The sequence below is a fragment of the Musa acuminata genome, chromosome BXJ1-7, assembly GCF_036884655.1.
Source record: "Musa acuminata AAA Group cultivar baxijiao chromosome BXJ1-7, Cavendish_Baxijiao_AAA, whole genome shotgun sequence".
In the NCBI taxonomy this organism is placed as follows: domain Eukaryota; kingdom Viridiplantae; phylum Streptophyta; class Magnoliopsida; order Zingiberales; family Musaceae; genus Musa; species Musa acuminata.
This window is the reverse complement of record NC_088333.1, coordinates 34,231,025-34,247,783: the sequence shown is the minus strand read 5'-3', so window position 1 is coordinate 34,247,783 and position 16,759 is coordinate 34,231,025. Positions and strand designations below refer to the sequence as shown.

General features: G+C 38.9%; 3 protein-coding genes across 3 annotated transcripts; all 3 read left to right on the top strand.

Annotated features, from left to right (window-relative positions):
- Nucleotides 1-353: 353 nt before the first annotated feature.
- On the top strand, nt 354-11,260 carry LOC135679082 (uncharacterized). The gene is made up of 2 exons (XM_065192488.1): nt 354-732; nt 10,856-11,260. Exons 1-2 carry the CDS (start codon nt 617-619, stop codon nt 11,058-11,060), a joined length of 321 nt encoding a protein of 106 aa, XP_065048560.1. The 5' UTR covers nt 354-616; the 3' UTR covers nt 11,061-11,260.
- Nucleotides 11,261-13,566: 2,306 nt separating this feature from the next.
- LOC103973348 (uncharacterized) lies at nt 13,567-14,385 on the top strand. The gene has a single exon (XM_009387892.3). The coding sequence runs from the start codon at nt 13,567-13,569 to the stop codon at nt 14,383-14,385; it is 819 nt and encodes a 272-aa protein (XP_009386167.2).
- Nucleotides 14,386-15,934: 1,549 nt separating this feature from the next.
- LOC135679702 (uncharacterized) lies at nt 15,935-16,759 on the top strand. The gene has a single exon (XM_065193683.1). The coding sequence runs from the start codon at nt 15,935-15,937 to the stop codon at nt 16,757-16,759; it is 825 nt and encodes a 274-aa protein (XP_065049755.1).

Below are 16,759 nucleotides of genomic sequence, written 5' to 3'. Positions count from 1 at the left end.
TTTTGAAAAAAAAAAGCTTTTGAAGTGTATTTTAGATTTTTTTTAAAAAAATTAAGTATACCGTTTGAAAAAAAAACAACAAAAGAGGGACATCTTTTGACAAATACCTAAAATATGGATATTTCATAGAGAAATGGCCCAATGTTAAAACAATACTATTCTAGAAAAAAAAAAGTATAAATAGGAACAATGAAAAACAATATAGTTGTAGATAGCTAAATTTGATGATAAACAAAAAGAATTTTTTTTGCCCAAATTTACAAATTAAACATATTATATATATATATATATATATAATATAATATTATATTATATTATATTATATTATATTATAGCAAGCCCCAATCCCGGCCGATTGATCGAGGGTAATCAACCTTGGCGCCACTCCAGTAAAAAGGAATCCGACACGCGAAGAACCGATCTGATCGGATCGGGAATTCTCGAGGAAAGGGGGGCGTCGACTTGTGCGTTGATTCCCTCGAAATCGCGAATGCTCGATCGACCGCCGCGAGAGAGAGGCCTGTCCATCTCTTCTCCCTCGTAGCGGAGATTCGACAGACGTAGGACATATAGAAGGCGATCGATCTGGTCTCGTCCTTCGTTTGGATCGGGAAGGATGATAACGCGATCGAACCTTGTGGAGCAGCTGAGAGAGTACCAGATGCGACCCAAGTACGAATGGGCCACCGTCTCCTTCTTCTCCTCCTACGCCGCCTCCGATGCCTCCGCCCGGTAATTCGATCGAACTCCCTATTTCGTTTCCTCCCGATTTGTTCCGTGTGCTTGTGGTGCTCTGTTCTTGTTTTCTTATCTACATACGGACATGACCAGCATATTTCTTGGTATCGAGCCTAAATCGAGCGGGCATGTTAGCTAGCATAAATGATTGATCGTCTGGAACTATATTTAGGGTTTCAGGAACCAGATTTGTGCACCTTACGGATCCCAAATCACTCGATTTGCTTTGTTTAGGAAGCACATGGTATGAACATTTCTCATCCTGAGTTTGAAGGATTGATGAAGCTTCTTAAGATCCAGCAAATACTGTGGCAATGAGATTTAGTTTCGTGACAAGAGGTAAAACCAGAGTGACTCAACATTGTGGTGAGTGATACTTAGAAACATGAGGTGGAGAATCTTGCATAGCAAATCAAAAGAAAGTTCTATTTCTATTGAAGGGAGGATTTACATGAATAGTTGTGTAAGTTGTAATGAATTTGAGGATTTGCAAAGCAGCTTGACAAAGTTCCTCGGGTGCACGAATTTTCAAGTTCAGATCTCTTATTTATGTCAAATTAGTCCGAACTATCATTGATTTAACTTGTTGGTGCCAAGTCATTTTGATATGCCAAGCATTATAGGAAGATTGACCCTGGCTTGTGTGGTTAATAAAGGAGACTAAATTTGCAGTCATTGATCTTGAGTGAGCTTTATATTAGCAGAACCAATGTCAATGGTGGTTGTCTTGCGACAAATAAGGAAGTTTGTAGCAGCAAGGTTAGCACCTGCATTCTTTTGGTGGGGATAAATCTGCAAGTAAATCTCAATGGCCCATTGTTCTCTAGCACCATTTTGTGTAGTTCCATACTCGGTTCGCTTTAAACATACTAATATTTTTGTGTTGATGGCACCTAGTTTCTTCCTATCTAAATCAAGCTTTCTTTAGGAGTTCAATATAAAAAGATCTTTTAGTTTTTTATGTCTAACAGTCAAACATGTTCCTAAAAGTAGATGTGTATGGCAGTGAGTGAATGTTCTTTTGCTAGTAACCTAGGATAATAATTTGATATTTGCTAGTAAATTAAAGGTTGACATCATGCAATTGCAACCTTGAATTTGGTGGAGGCAGGCATTCCAAATCTTTCACCAAAGTTTCAGTCTGTGGCTTTGATGCAATGCAGAAGTTACTGCATGTCAGGCTAATGATTTTTTGTAGTTCTATCACACTTATTCTTTCAGTGTAATTCCCAAAAGTTTAAAGTTGTAGAATTGTTTAAGACATTTAAAGTCGGAACTCCATCAAGCCCATTTGTAGAGATCTTATTTGATTTGTGTATCTTTTAGCTTTTGCTTTAAAATCATTTCCTAAAATAATTAGTAATTATAAATTTCTAAATTTAAATTAAGTTGGGCTTATTTATTTATAGAAAAATATTCTTCTAAGGTTGTTTAGTTGGTAGACATGGGAGCACATGAGAACAACAAATTGAGAGATATGCTCGTTCATGATGATAGCTGCCGTTAGTGTACTTTCCCTTTTAGCTTCAATTCACTCTACTTGGTGTTTTTCTCTCATCTTCTCTACTATTGTAGCCTTTCCTTTTTCTCTGGAGAGAGAAACAACTGAGGAGACCAAGGTTTCCTTCCAATAATTGGTTTCTATCTACGCTTCATGACAACAGATAGGAGTATCAATTGCCATGTTGACATGCTTATGATTATGTGTGGTAGTGTTTCTTGGCTCTTGACCATGCACTTTACTAATACCACTCATATGTGTCATCAGATACAAATGGCACCACTGGTATGATACGGTCAATGGGGACATCACCTCTGGTTAGGAATAATCTGTGCCACATTCTTCAATATTTAAAACACAAAACATCATTGAGGAAAAGAGTGTAACCACTAGGCTAGGCCAAGACCTACTTGCAACCTTTTTTTCACTTGCAAATAGAACAGATTTTTCAATGTTTTTGGTAAAACTCTAGGATTTTATCTAAAAACTTTGGAAAAAAATGAAAAGAAAACTAAAAACAAGAGATAGGAATTTGATCATTTCGAGGGATCAACCTCTAAATTGGCCCAAGGCTTTGAATTGTATTTGATTGCTTGAGAAAAATAGTCAAAGACATTACACATATATAAAGTTATTTAATCCTTAGTCAACTAGGACTAGGATTTTTAACAAAAGAAATAAATAAAAATAGTAATCCCTACTTAGCTACATCAAAGGACTCATACCATAATTAGAAAAAAACTAAATAGGAAAACAAAGACTAATATCAAATCCCTAAAATTAAGGCCTCCTAAAATTAAGGAATCCTATAATTAGAAAAAAACTAAATAGGAAAACAAAGACTAATATCAAATCCCTAAAATTAAGGCCTCCTAAAATTAAGGAATCCTAATATTTTTTGCCTCTCCAAAATAGTCTTATCCTCGAGGCTGAGCAGTAATGAATTTTGGAAACTTCTCCTCCCTTTGTAAGACTCCCAAGCGGCATCTTCGATTCGTAAGTTGGCTCATTGGACAAGCACCTCAGTGACAGGATATTTATGGTGCATCACAATACGTTAATCAAGTATGGCTTGAGGCAGGATTTGAACCTCACCAATAGAAAAAATATCTAACAAATGTTGTTGCACCACATCATCCTCACCTAATTTCTTTTTAAGACAAGAAACATGAAAAACTGAATATATCTATCTTAGAGCTTGCTGGCAAGTCCAAACGATAAGTAATTGGGCCAATATATTCCAGCACCTTATAAGGCCCAAAGAATTGAGGAGATAGCTTCATAGAAGATTGAACCTTTATAGAATTTTGCTTGTAAGATTAAAGTCAAAGGAAAACCCAATCGCCTATTGCAAACTCTCGCTCACTACAATGCTTATCAGCTGATGCTTCATTCTAGCTTGTGAGATCGAGATTATCTCTTAGAATTTGAATAATATTATCTTTATTAAACAATTTCTTGTCCACTTGATCAACCTTAAAAGTACCAAGCATGTATTTTGTAATCATGGGAGGAGGTCGACCATAAACTGTTTCAAAATGAGTCATTTTATTATAAGAGTGATAAGTGGTATTGTATCATCATTCTTCCTAAGGAAGCCATTTCATCCACTCCTTTGGTTTATCATTAGTAAAGCTTCTGAGATAGTTTTCTGGATATTTATTTATCGCTTCAGTCTACCCATCTATTTGTAGGCAATAAGTAGTGCTCATATTCAATTGGTTTCCCTATAAGCAAAAGAGCTCTTTCCAAAAGGTGCTAGTAAAAACTTTATCTCGATCACTAACAATGGAATGTAGAATTCCATGCAACTTCATTATTTTCTCAACAAAAGTGCGAGCAACACCTGTAACAGTATGAGGATGTCGTATAGCACAAAAATGAACATATTTTGTAAGGTAATCCACAACCACAAAGATGGTGGTTTTACCTTGAGATGATAGAAGCTCGTTGATAAAATCCATGAATATGTTAGTCCAAGCATCATCAGGAATAGGAAGAGGCTGAAGCAAACCAAGGGTAGCAACTGTCTCACCTGGTGTTGGCAAACATCACATTCTGTAACTTCTTGATGGTTTTCTTTATACCCTTCCAATAAAAAAGTTGACAGATGCATTTACATGTACGAAGAAATCCAGAATGACCCGCAGTTAGTGATGAATGAAACTCTTTCAAGATTATATTGGCAAGAAGAATTTGGTGCTAAGATAGTTCTACCTTTATAGCGCAAATCTATGAGATCCCAACTGTAATTAGGAATAGAAGTTGGATCTTTTTCTAGCCTTTTAATAACATCTTGGATTTCAGGATCATCCAACCATTCGCTCCTAATAAATTCTAGTGTTTTGCAAGTAGAAATAAAAATAGCCATTAATTCAGCTTGCTTTGGAAGGCGAGAAAGTGTATCTGCAACCAAAGTCTTGCTCCCCTGATAAATAATATCATAGTCAAAATCCAATAACTTAGTGACCTATTTTTGCTACTCTAAAGAAGAAACCCTTTGTAAGAAAATATTTCAGTCTTTTGTGATCGGTGCATATTTGAAACCGTTGACCAATTAAGTAAGGCCTTTGCTTAGTGACTGCATGAATAATGGCTAACATTTTTTTATCATAAACAGATAGATTCAGATGAGATGGGGAAAGTGCCTTACTAGTATAAGCGATTGAATGACCTTGCATTAGTACAGCTCCAATATTCGCTCCAGAAGTATCAGATTTAATCACGAATAATTTGTTAAAATCTGGTAAAGCAAGAACTAGCGTAATAGTCATTACATACTTAAGAGAAATAGAAGCTTGAGTAGTTTCTTCTGTCCACTTAAATGCATCTTTCTTTAAAAGTGATATGAATGGAGCACTGGTTTTGTCATAGTTTTTCACAAAATTTTGATAATGGTTAATGAGTCATGAGAATCTCCTCAGAGCCTTAATTGATTTTAGAATTGGCCAATCTTTCATTGTTTGAATTTTGGAAGGATTAACTGCAACACCCTCTCGAGAAACAACATGGCCAAGATACTCCACCTCCGATTGCGTAAAGTTGTATTTCAATTTCTTGACAAAAAGATAATACTTATGAAGAAGGGTAAAGACAACCTGCAAATGTAATAAATGACTTTTTAAAGATGGGCTATATATCAAAATATCATATAAAAAAATCAGAACAAACTTACAAACATTCATTAAACTCTGGAAAGTAAACAATGCATTGGTTAACCCAAAAGGTATTACCAAAAATTCATAGTAACAATTATGCATTCTAAAAGTAGTTTTCTGGTTGTCATCTTCATGTACAAGAATTTGGTGATAGCCAGATTGTAAATCCAATTTAGTGAAAACTTATACACCTCTCAATTTATCAAGTAACTCGTCTATTACTGGAATAGAATACTTATCTTTCACTATAATATTATTAAGTGATCGATAATCTACAAACATCTGTCAAGAACCATCCTTCTTCCTTTCTAATAAGACTGGAGAGGAGTTTGAACTAACACTAGCCCTTATGACTCCTGCTTTAAGCATCTACTTAACAATTTTCTCTATCTCTGTTTTTTGGAAGTGTGGATATCGATAGGGTCGAATATTAGTCGGTGCACTTCTAGGCAGTAAAGGAATTTGGTAATCATGTGATTAAAGAGGTGGAGGTCCTTAGGGTTCTACAAGTACATCCATAAATTCTCTAAGTAATGATTGAACATTTTCATCTTGTTCAGGTATTGTAGCTTCCTTTTCAATGCTCCGTAATTGTATCAAAAATCTATGGTGTGCGTTTCACCCTCTCCATTTTATGACTAGCAATAGTTGTGACCTTACTATCACATTTTCCCTTTAGGATCACTTTCTTTTCATTGATAAAAAATTTCATAATTAATTTGAAATTTTTTTAAGAAATATCATCTAGAGTTAATAGATACTCTATTTCAAAAACAACCACGTAATCCTCCAATGGTAGTAAAAAAAATCCACGAGCAACTTTTGGTCGTATATAACAAGCTTCACTTTAGAACATTTACTATCACAAGTTAAAATTCGCCCATCAATAACCTTCTCTTTGCCTTACATAACAAGCTTCACTTTAGAACACTTATTATTATGAGTTAAAATTTGCCCATTAGCAACCTTTACCTCGAACTTATCACAATGTTCAATGCGATAGGCCAATCGCACAGTAACCTTGCTATCCATAAAATTGTTGGTGCTACCAATATCAATCAAAACAGTAACAGAGTGACATTTCAAAAGCTTTTTAACTTTCATAGTTTGGGGATTAGAATAGCTAGCTAATACATGAACCACAAGTGTGACAAGTTCAATAATCTCATCATTATCAGTACCTTTATGATCAGAGTCTACAGTCTTAATCTCTTGTTCCTCCTCGATTGGTCCAATCATCAAAAGTTTTCCTTGCTTGCATTGATGGTTCTTGCTTCACTTTTCATCACATTGCTAGCATAAACCCTTTGTTGATCATTTTTTAAGTTCCTCTTGGGTAAGTCTTATAGTATTAGGATTCAGATTAGGAATGGTTAAAGTAGTTGACTTACTATTCACCTATTTATTAACACTCCCGATTCATCGATTTTTAATATTAATTTTTTCTTCATGCTATAGTGTAAAAGAAATTGTAGCTGAAATAGTGTGAGGTCGGCGAGCCTTAACTTCACAACGAATGTCTGAATTAAGACCTTCAGTGAATGTTCCCACCAATTACCTTTCAGACCAATCTTTAGCTCGATTTGACAATCTTTCAAATCGACTTTGATACTCTAACATGGTAGAAGTCTAGCGAATCTTGACAAGCTGCTCATCAACATTTTCATATTCGGATGGTCTAAAACGAATAAGAAGCTCTTTCTTAAATTGCTCCTTTGGGAGAATTCCATTCTTTATATTAATCATACCATTAAATAGCATCCCCATTTAGTTGGATTGAAGTTATTTCCACTTTAGAATCTTTTGGAGTTTTATGAAAGCGAAAAAATTTCTCTACTCTAGAAATCCAACTGGTCAGGTCCCCATCTTCCCATTTAGGAAATTCTACTTTCATGCGAGGATATAGCCATTATCATGCTCTTGGGAACCTCTTCCTGTGACTTCAGATCAATCTAGTTGTTTGAATTGCCATCTTGTTGATTTTTGTTAAAACTTTTAAGCAAACTCTTTTTGAAATCATTGAGAGTTTCTTGTAATCTACTCTCAATTTTTTGCTTCCAACGTTTCAAATTGGGATTTCATAGAATTATCAGTAATTATTGCGTGTGATTGTAGATATATAATTTCTAAGTTTTGTTTTCTTAGTTTTGATCAAGGATATGAGCACTGCTTACTAGGAGTAGAAGGTGGTGCTGAAAGTGAAGTTGTCGTTGGCAGCATGGGTGTCGAGGCCTGCGGTGGCATCGGAGAGGAGATTGAGAGAACGTCGCAGTCACTATTGGGTGAAAGAGAATCACTACTGTGTTTAGGGCACGGGTGCGTTTGACGACGAGTCTGTGGCCGATAAGAAAGTTTAAGAGAGAGGGTGGCTGGTTCTCTTGCTTTGTCTTTGAGAGAGAGACATGAAAGGAAGCGTCCGATCTGAGAGAAGGTGATAGCGAAAAAAGGGGAGTGGCTCCGTTGACTACCGTGGAAAGAGGGAGATAGTGTCCATGTGATAGTGGGGATTGTTGGCTCTGATACTAGATGATAAAACCCCAGAGTTTTATCTATGAACTTTGAAAATTTGAAAAAAAAAAAAAACTAAGAACAAGGGATAGGGATTTGATCACTTTGAATGGATCAACCTCCAAATTGGCCTAAAGTTTTAAATTGTATTTGATTGTTTAAGAAAATAGTCAAAATATTTTATATATATATATATATATATATAGTCAATCACGACTAGGATTTCGAACAAAGGAAATAAATAAAAATATAATTGGCTACATGGACTCCTACTTTAATTAGGAAAAATTAAATAGGAAAATAAAGACTAATATCAAATCCCTAAAATTAAAGAATCCAAACAGTTTTATGCCCTTCATTGTATGTATCTATAATTAATAGGTTTTATATCATTCTTTATGAGCTTCGACCACTATTATACCTTGGTACACATCATTGTTGTGCTAAAAGTTTAAGCGGCTACAGTTAGTAGGTTCTCATCATTTATTAGCTTCGACAGTTTTTCACCTTGGTTTACATCTTTCTTGAGCAACATTCTCCTGTTAACTATAATGAAAATTTCTTTCTTTGTATTTACAAACCAACAAACATGATGATCTTGTGTTGCTTCAGACATATAACTTTGATATTTTAGAAGAAGTCTTCTATTTGGGTGGAGTTGGAAATGTTTCAGTGGTGATGTTGCTTCTCACAGACCTGATGAGTGGAGTTTGCATGTGCGGGGTCCACAACATCTAGTCGATATGAGAGAGGTCACGTGACTCCAATTTTCATGGGCGATTCAGTCCATAAATATAGTTGCTTTCTCTCCCAAAATGGTTCAGTTTTCAAATTATAGCCGATGTTCAAATCACTCATATTGGCATATCTTGCTTCTTGCCACATTAGGAAGTCTCAGCACTTCATAGTTTTCTTTCATAGAAGATACATATTGTTGTATGGTAGGGGATCATAAATCGACCCTTAATTGAGTCTAACAACATAGGAGGTTCCTAGTTTGATTAGTAATTACTAAGAGGTCTCTCATGTGGCACGCGTTTCTTCAGCTGCTTCCCATCTTGTTTGCTGGTCATATCTTCTTATCGGATGAAGGACCCTTAATTGAGTCTAATAACATAGGAGGTTCCTAGTTTGATTAGTAATTACTAAGAGGTCTCTCATGTTGCATGCATTTCTTCAGCTGCTTCCCATCTTGTTTCCTGGTCATATCTTCTTATCGGATGAAGGAGACCATCATTTATGTGGTTACTCTAAACAGAGATTGATAGTTAAAATTAGCTGTACTTTTCCAATTTATAGATGATATATTAACCGTTATTGATGATGGACAAGTAGCGACGGATTTCTCTTTGATGATAGACGAACCAAAAAGAGAAATAAAAAGATAATAACTGAAAGATAATTGAAAAACATAACGAGATAACTACCAGGCTCGCTTTGACTCAAAAAGTGAACTCTCAGGATAAAGGCCTTCGCACCTCCGCACTTCTCACATGTGAACAATGGAATCATACCATTGGAAACATAATTGTGGCCTCATATCACTCATTACATAAGGTGGGAAAAGAACAAGATTCATTGATTCATCTTTAATTTATGCATCACAATACTATAGTCTCTTTTTATATGCTCTAAGTACAATAATAAAAAGGAAATTATAGAAATAAAAATTATTACAATCACATCAAATCAAATATATGATGCCATCTTTCCTTTGAAGAAGGTAATATTTCTGATTTTATTTGAGAAATAATTTTTCTTTCTTGACGATATAATTGATTGATAGATTTTCTTAGCTTTGTCTTGATTGATATGAATCTTCAATCTAGATTCATAATCTTCAATAAAAAATTTAATCTGATTTCTGCCCTCCTTTTTTTTGTGCATTTGGTTCCCTTTTCTTCTTGTTAAGTAGATGTCGATATATGACAATTTATTACATATGAGAAATATCACTAAACTAATTAAATTTATTTAAATGAAAGATAAACTCATTGGTTCCACATTGTTTGCTTCTGCTGCGTAGGAACTCATCTTAGGTTCATATAATTGAGATATAGATCAGCCTTGAAGATAGAACATCTAGGTTAAACTAAAAGCTTTGATACCAATCTGATGTAGGACGAGTAGCAACGGATTTCTTTTGATGATAGGTGCCCCAAAAAGAGAGAAATAAAAGATAGTAACTAAAAGATAATTGAGAAATATTACAGGATAATTATCCGACTCACTTTGGCTCAAGAAGTGAACTCCTAGAATAAAAGTTTCACACCTCAATCATACCATTAGAAATATAATTGTGGCGTCTCACTACTCACACATAAGGTGAAAAAAGAACATGACTCATTAATTCATTTCTAATTCATGTATTACAATGTTCTAATCCTTTTTAATAGGCTCTAGTACAAGAATAAAAAGAAAATTATATAAATAAAGAATATTACAAACGCATCAAATCAAATATATGGTATCATATTTCCTTTGAAGAAGGTAATATTTCTAATTTGATTTGAGAAATAATCTTTGTTTCTCGATGATAATCTCAATTGATAAATTTTCTCATCTATGTAAAGATGAATCTTTAGTCAGAATTCATAATCTTCAATAAAAAACAAATCTGATTTCTGCTTCTTTTTTCTTCTCGATACTTACGACATATGTGAAATACCACTAAACTAATTAAATTTATTTAAATAAAAGATAAATTAATTAGTTTTGCATCAGTTGTATAGTTAATTTACAATTTATAGACTGATATGGCGGCCAGTGTGGCCTAGTTTTAGGGAAAAAAATGTTTCTTAACCAAAGCCAGCAATCATATTCTTCTGTTTCTACAATAGTGATGGATGAATCAAAGTGTTGACCTAGTTATGTGATTTCAATCATCAAGGCAATTTGGTTATTCACATGCTCTCTTTTTTTTCATCTTTTGCCTGTCTTATGGATGCAGGGTGGATGTGATACTTGTGATATGGGAGCTGTTGATGTTTGCTTTCCTTGTTTTCTCAGGAGTTGCTTTGTACTTCAGGTATATGAAGATTGTTTTTCTCCTAATGTGTCTTACCACTCTTATGCTTGTGTGCATGAAAGTAACAAAGCAAGTAGGACAAAACAGGAAGAGTAAGCGAAGAATGCTCCTCCCACTGTCGATGTAAACTCTCGATGACCATCCCATTCTTGTGCAAAGGATTTTGCAGCCAAAATTCATTGCTACCTTTCTTTGTATCTATCTATCTTTAAAAAAAACAAAGAGCTTGCATTTTTTCTTTTTTTGACTTTTGGTAGTTCAACCAACAAATTTTTTTTTTTGACAGTATATATTCTAAATGCAAATAGGCAACTAATTTCTGGTGCAGTAATGCTAGTCAAATTTGATTTTGTTTACACAATATCGATCAAAATATGTACTTGTTGCTCTAATCTTTGCGGAACTTATTGTATTTACACCTATGCTCATCAGGGTAAAGATTTGAACAAAATAATAATAATAATAATAATAATAATTCATTTTATTACTGTGATGTCAGTTTGATAACGATGAGTGACATTGTTATAAAACGTCACCTAAAAAAGCTAATTTCGTTATTGAAACGATTAAAGTAACCACCAACGACACAAGATTTAGCATGAATGCCTTAATGTCCTTAAAGAATCTTGTTATTAGAAAAAACTGACGACTTAACAAAAAGATTGGGTTCTTATTGCAGAACATCTTATTTTTAATTTTCATCGTGGGCATCCCGCATCCATAATTTACTAGTAACTTTTAAATAAATATTTAAAATAAATAGTAGTGAAAAATTGAGACGCTATGATATAAAAGTTATAAAACAGTTTTTTTTTCATTAAATCATGGGTAATTGTCCGGGAAAATATTCTTTTTATGGATTTCTTTTTGGATGTTATCTTCTTTTCATAATTTTCAAACAGTCGTCTCCTATTTTAAAAAAATCTCTCAAAAATTATCATATATTTTTAAGCCCAAATTAAAAAAAAATTCTTGTCAACTATTCATGGTGTTTTTTGTTTTAAAAATATATATATTATTTTTTTAAAAAAATTACATAGTGTTTTTATTTTAAAAATATTATAACATTAATGTTTAGTTAAAAAAGCATCATACATTTTTGTACCACAGTGCTTTTAAAATACTACACAGTGTTTTATGGATAAAAATTACTATATAAAATATCGTAAACAGTTGATGAAAATTTTTTTTAGATTGAGACAAAAAAATGATAACCTTTTGAAAGGATAATTTTGAAATATTAGAAATAGGAGGTGACTCTTTGATAATAATGAAAAGATGTACCATCTAACAAAAATAAATAAATAAATAAATATATATATATATATATATATATATATATATATATATATATATATATATATATATATATATATATATATATATATATATATATATATTCTTGAACAATCACCCGTAAATTATTAAAGGAATATATTTTTTTCATACCATCACTTAAATTGATGATCATCAAAACTTTCTATGTTTACTTGTATTTGCATCAACTAATAATTTAATCCTACCTTATTGATCGGTCGTCATGATCTGCGCCAGCTGTAATACTTCAGTGAGGTATCAATCTATGCGTTCTTTAATACACCTACAACCACACCTCATTCCCCCATCGACCCCTGAAACAAACCTCGAGACAAGCAACTCCAAAGGTTCGGCTCCTCGCGAGGAGGTGAGGGCGAGAAGACAGTAGGAATCTCTCACCAGTAAAATACTGTCGATCACGGGAACTCTGTGGTAATGGACACGTATGGTCGTGAGATCCGAGGAGATGAACCTTACATGGCATACCCCATCGGCCATCAAACACTCCATTATTTAGTGCCTGACTCCATAACTCATCAGGATTTCCTTGGATACGCCTTACAGAGAACATGGACGCCTATGTGAGGATCGAGGTGACCCGCTTTGAAAGCAGGGGGGTACGTGTTCACATCTCCGCGACTACAGCAGAGACGTGGTCCATCCGCGCGCTAAGTCACATTATAGGCGTCAAGATCTGGACTCGCTGATGGGCCCGTGGATCGTTCATCTTTCATCGTCACTCTTTCTAAAGGCCAACTCTTTCCTGATGGGTTCACGGCCCCCCCCCCCCTCCCATGAATGGACCAGTGCGCTCCATAATTGCGTCGGCAAGGATTAATATAATTAGGAATAACGCTTCGAAAAAGTGCATCAGTATGCGTAATGTCCTTCTAATGCACGAACCCATAATGGATGATGATGTTTCGGTGACGTGGACCCATACCCATGTTGTGATCGAAGGAAGACGATGCCGACCATTAATTATGTTCATGTGGGGTTTGTGAGGCCACGTGTTTCCTTCAGGCTGTGTGGCCCCTCACGTGGGTCACCAGCCCACTATTTGCTCCCTCTCTCCCTCTCTCCCTCTCTACCCCGCTCGTGTGCGCGTTGGTTTTCTTCTGTTTATCTGAGTTAGTTGATTACTTCTTAACGCTTCCAAGTCGACCGACCGGCCGCTTCCCCTTTAAAACCGCCCTCCCTCCTCCTTCGTTTCCCTCCCAAGAACACTACCGATTCACGAGAATTGAAAGGAAACGAAACAAGGCAAAGCAATAGAGATTTGGGGAAGAGAAAGCGTACCAAGTGAAACGAACGAGATGGTCTCCGGATTCCGCCGCTCCGTTTCCCTGCCGGGATCTACCCCGAGCGGCAGCCCCGCCGGACGCCGCTGCGAGAAGCCTCACCACCTGCGCTCCGCCAGCCTTCCCTGCCGCTCCCACCCCGCCATCTCCCACCTCCTCGACCAGATCCGCTCCTTGTCGGACTTGGGAATTCGCTGTTCCCCCGCCTCCGGGCTCGACCGGATCGATCGCCTTCTATCCGCCCTCGATGACATACTCCGCCTCCCGCAGGCACAGGATCCCCTCCGCCGCGGCTCCGCCTGGGCAGACCGCCTCCTTGACGGTTTCCTCCGCCTTGCCGACGCCCACGGCTCCTTCCGCTCCGCTGTCGTCGCCCTCGAGCAGCACAATGCGGAGGCCCGCGCCGCGATCCGCCGCCGCGTCCCCGTGCGGCTAGACTCCGCTGCTCGGTCCCATCGTCGGGCGGAGAAGGAGCTCATCCGGCTCGCCACGGCCGTCAAGGATCTCGCCAGATGTCCGCCGCTCATCTGCTCGGACGCGGCCGAGGCCGAGGTCGCCGGGATCGTCGCGGAGGCGATGGCGGCAACTGCGGCCACGTCGGCGGCGGTTTTCTTGGGGATCGCGGCAGCTTCATCGGCGGTGGCCGGATCAATGTCGAAGGGCTCATGGACGGCGTGGCCGTCAAGGAGGCCATCGAAGAAGGGAAGCGAGGAAGCGGAGATGGCAGCGATGGAGGAGTGCATGGAGGGATTGGAGGAAGGAAGCGGGAGGGTATTCAGGAGTTCGGTGAACATTAGAGTGGCGCTTCTCAACATACTCACTCCCTCGCTGTAGAATGTGGAGACAAATGAGAGATTTGTACAGTGATGATCATAGAAGAATTTTGATTTTTATTATCCTTTTCCTCCGGCAGGCATGTATGCGTGTTTGATACGTTTGTATAAACCGCTTTTGCGTAACGAATTACCCTTATCAAACACAACCACCTGTGCGTAGCCAAACCATAAATCGTTGATTCCAAGGTAACAAATGGGCCGTAGATGTCTAAGCCCCACACACATCTCTGGTGAAACATTATTGATAAGAAGTTTTATGGTACTTACTAAATTGGCTCCTGTAGCAGAGCAATTCTAGTTCCGGCCGGTTGCACATTTCATCGATCACCTCGCGGGCGATGGAATCCCCAGAAAGGTGCCAACGCGGCTGCGGAAAAAGTAGGCTAAAGCGGAGGACCTCCGCGTGAGTCCACGCGAGCGATGACAGAGGCCACATCTGAGGCACGTTTGCTTGCTGCCCCCCAGGAATCCATTGTAGAAGCGAGCGTCGAGGGGACATCAGGAATCCCAGAGTAGAATCATGCACACATTTGCAAGGGTCGAGGAGCACACTCCACCTGTCGTGTCCCATTTTGTTTTATCGATTGCCTTTCTCCTCTCCAAATTGCTATCCTCTAATTGCATCGTGTCCTCACGTTTTAGATATATGAGAAAGTACGTCACCCTCTAATTGCACGTTAAATCGATTAATGAATTAAAAAGAGGCATTTTAGAGGTCACGATATCAATGTTACAACCAAGTCACCAATCTTGTCTTTCTTTCTCTTATCATATGGCTGTTAAAAAGAGGCATTTTAGAGGTCACGCCAACGTGCATCAAGCAGTCGGACACAAATGAAAACCAAGTAACATTTTCATTTTGATCGAACACAGCGTATTGCTCACCATTGAAAAGTTGTCAATGATTACAGATAACGAAGTCTTGCAATCATCACTGATTAGGTTCCAATAACCAAATCAACTAAAACACAGCGAGCGTGTGATGTTGCTTGCAACAATCGATACAATAATAATTTTATTTTCTGTACCTTTTACCATCTTCCTTCTAATGCATTATAGGATTGGTATGATCAACAAATCGATTGGTATATGAAGTATTCTAGTTCAAATATTCGCACCCAACTAATGGCATGGTAACCGTCTGTTAGTAGTAGTAATGTGGAGCCACAATGATTGATGATATTATTTGGAATCTTTACAGCTCCCTCCTTCCGCTCCTACCGAGTTGAGTTGACTCACATCAAACCGCTACTATGTATGATGGAAGCCACGAGTTTATTTTTGGTTCCCACGTGTACCGACCCACGTTGTGCTCCCTCCGCGCCCACACTTGACCACATGAGATGTCGCTTTACGGCTCTCGGACGGTCGTGCGCGCGTCGGTTTTCGTCGGATTTCTTTAATCCCAATTCACTTGGAACGCGCTCGCTCTCCCCTTTATAAGAACTGCTTCCTCTCCTTCGTTCCCATCTCACGACACCCGATAACAGAAAGCCAAATAGAGAGAGTTGGGGAAAACGTATCCGAGAACAGGAAACGGCCGAGAGATGGTTTCCGGATTCCGCCGCTCCCTGTCACTGCCGGGCTCGAACCCGAGCGACAGACCCGCCCGCCGACGCTGCGACAAGCCCCAGCACTTGCGCTCCATCAGCCTCCCCTGCCGATCCCACCCAACCCTATCCCACCTCCTCGATCAGATCCGCTCCTGCCCGGAGTCCGGCCCTCGATCCCCCGCCTCGGGGCTCGACCGGATCGACCGCCTCCTCTCCGCCCTCGATGACCTCCTCCGCCTCCCGCAGACCCAGGACGCTCTCCGCCGCCGCCCCGCCTGGGCCGATCGCGTTCTCGATGGCTTCCTCCGCCTCGCCGACGCCCACGGCTCCTTCCGCTCCGCTGTCGTCGCCGTAGAGCAGCACCACGCGGAGTCCCGCGCGGCGATCCGGCGGCGCGACCCCGTGCGGTTAGACTCCGCCGCTCGATCCCATCGTCGGGCGGAGAAGGAGCTCATACGGCTCGCCACGGCCATCAAGGATCTCGCCAGATCTCCTCCTCTCATCTGCTCGGACGCGGCCGAGGCCGAGGTCGCCGGGATCGTCGCGGAGGCGATGGCGGCAACTGCGGCCACGTCGACGGCGGTTTTCTTGGGGATCGCGGCAGCCTCGTCGTCGGTGGCCGGCTCATGCTCCAAAAGCTCATGGACGGCATGGCCGTCGAGGAGGCCATCGAAGAAGGGAAGCGAGGAAGCGGAAATGGCAGCGATGGAGGCGTTGGAGGAGCGCATGGAGGGATTGGAGGAAGGAAGCGGGAGGGTGTTCAGGAGTTTGGTGAACATTAGAGTCTCGCTTCTCAACATACTCACTCCCTCGCTATAG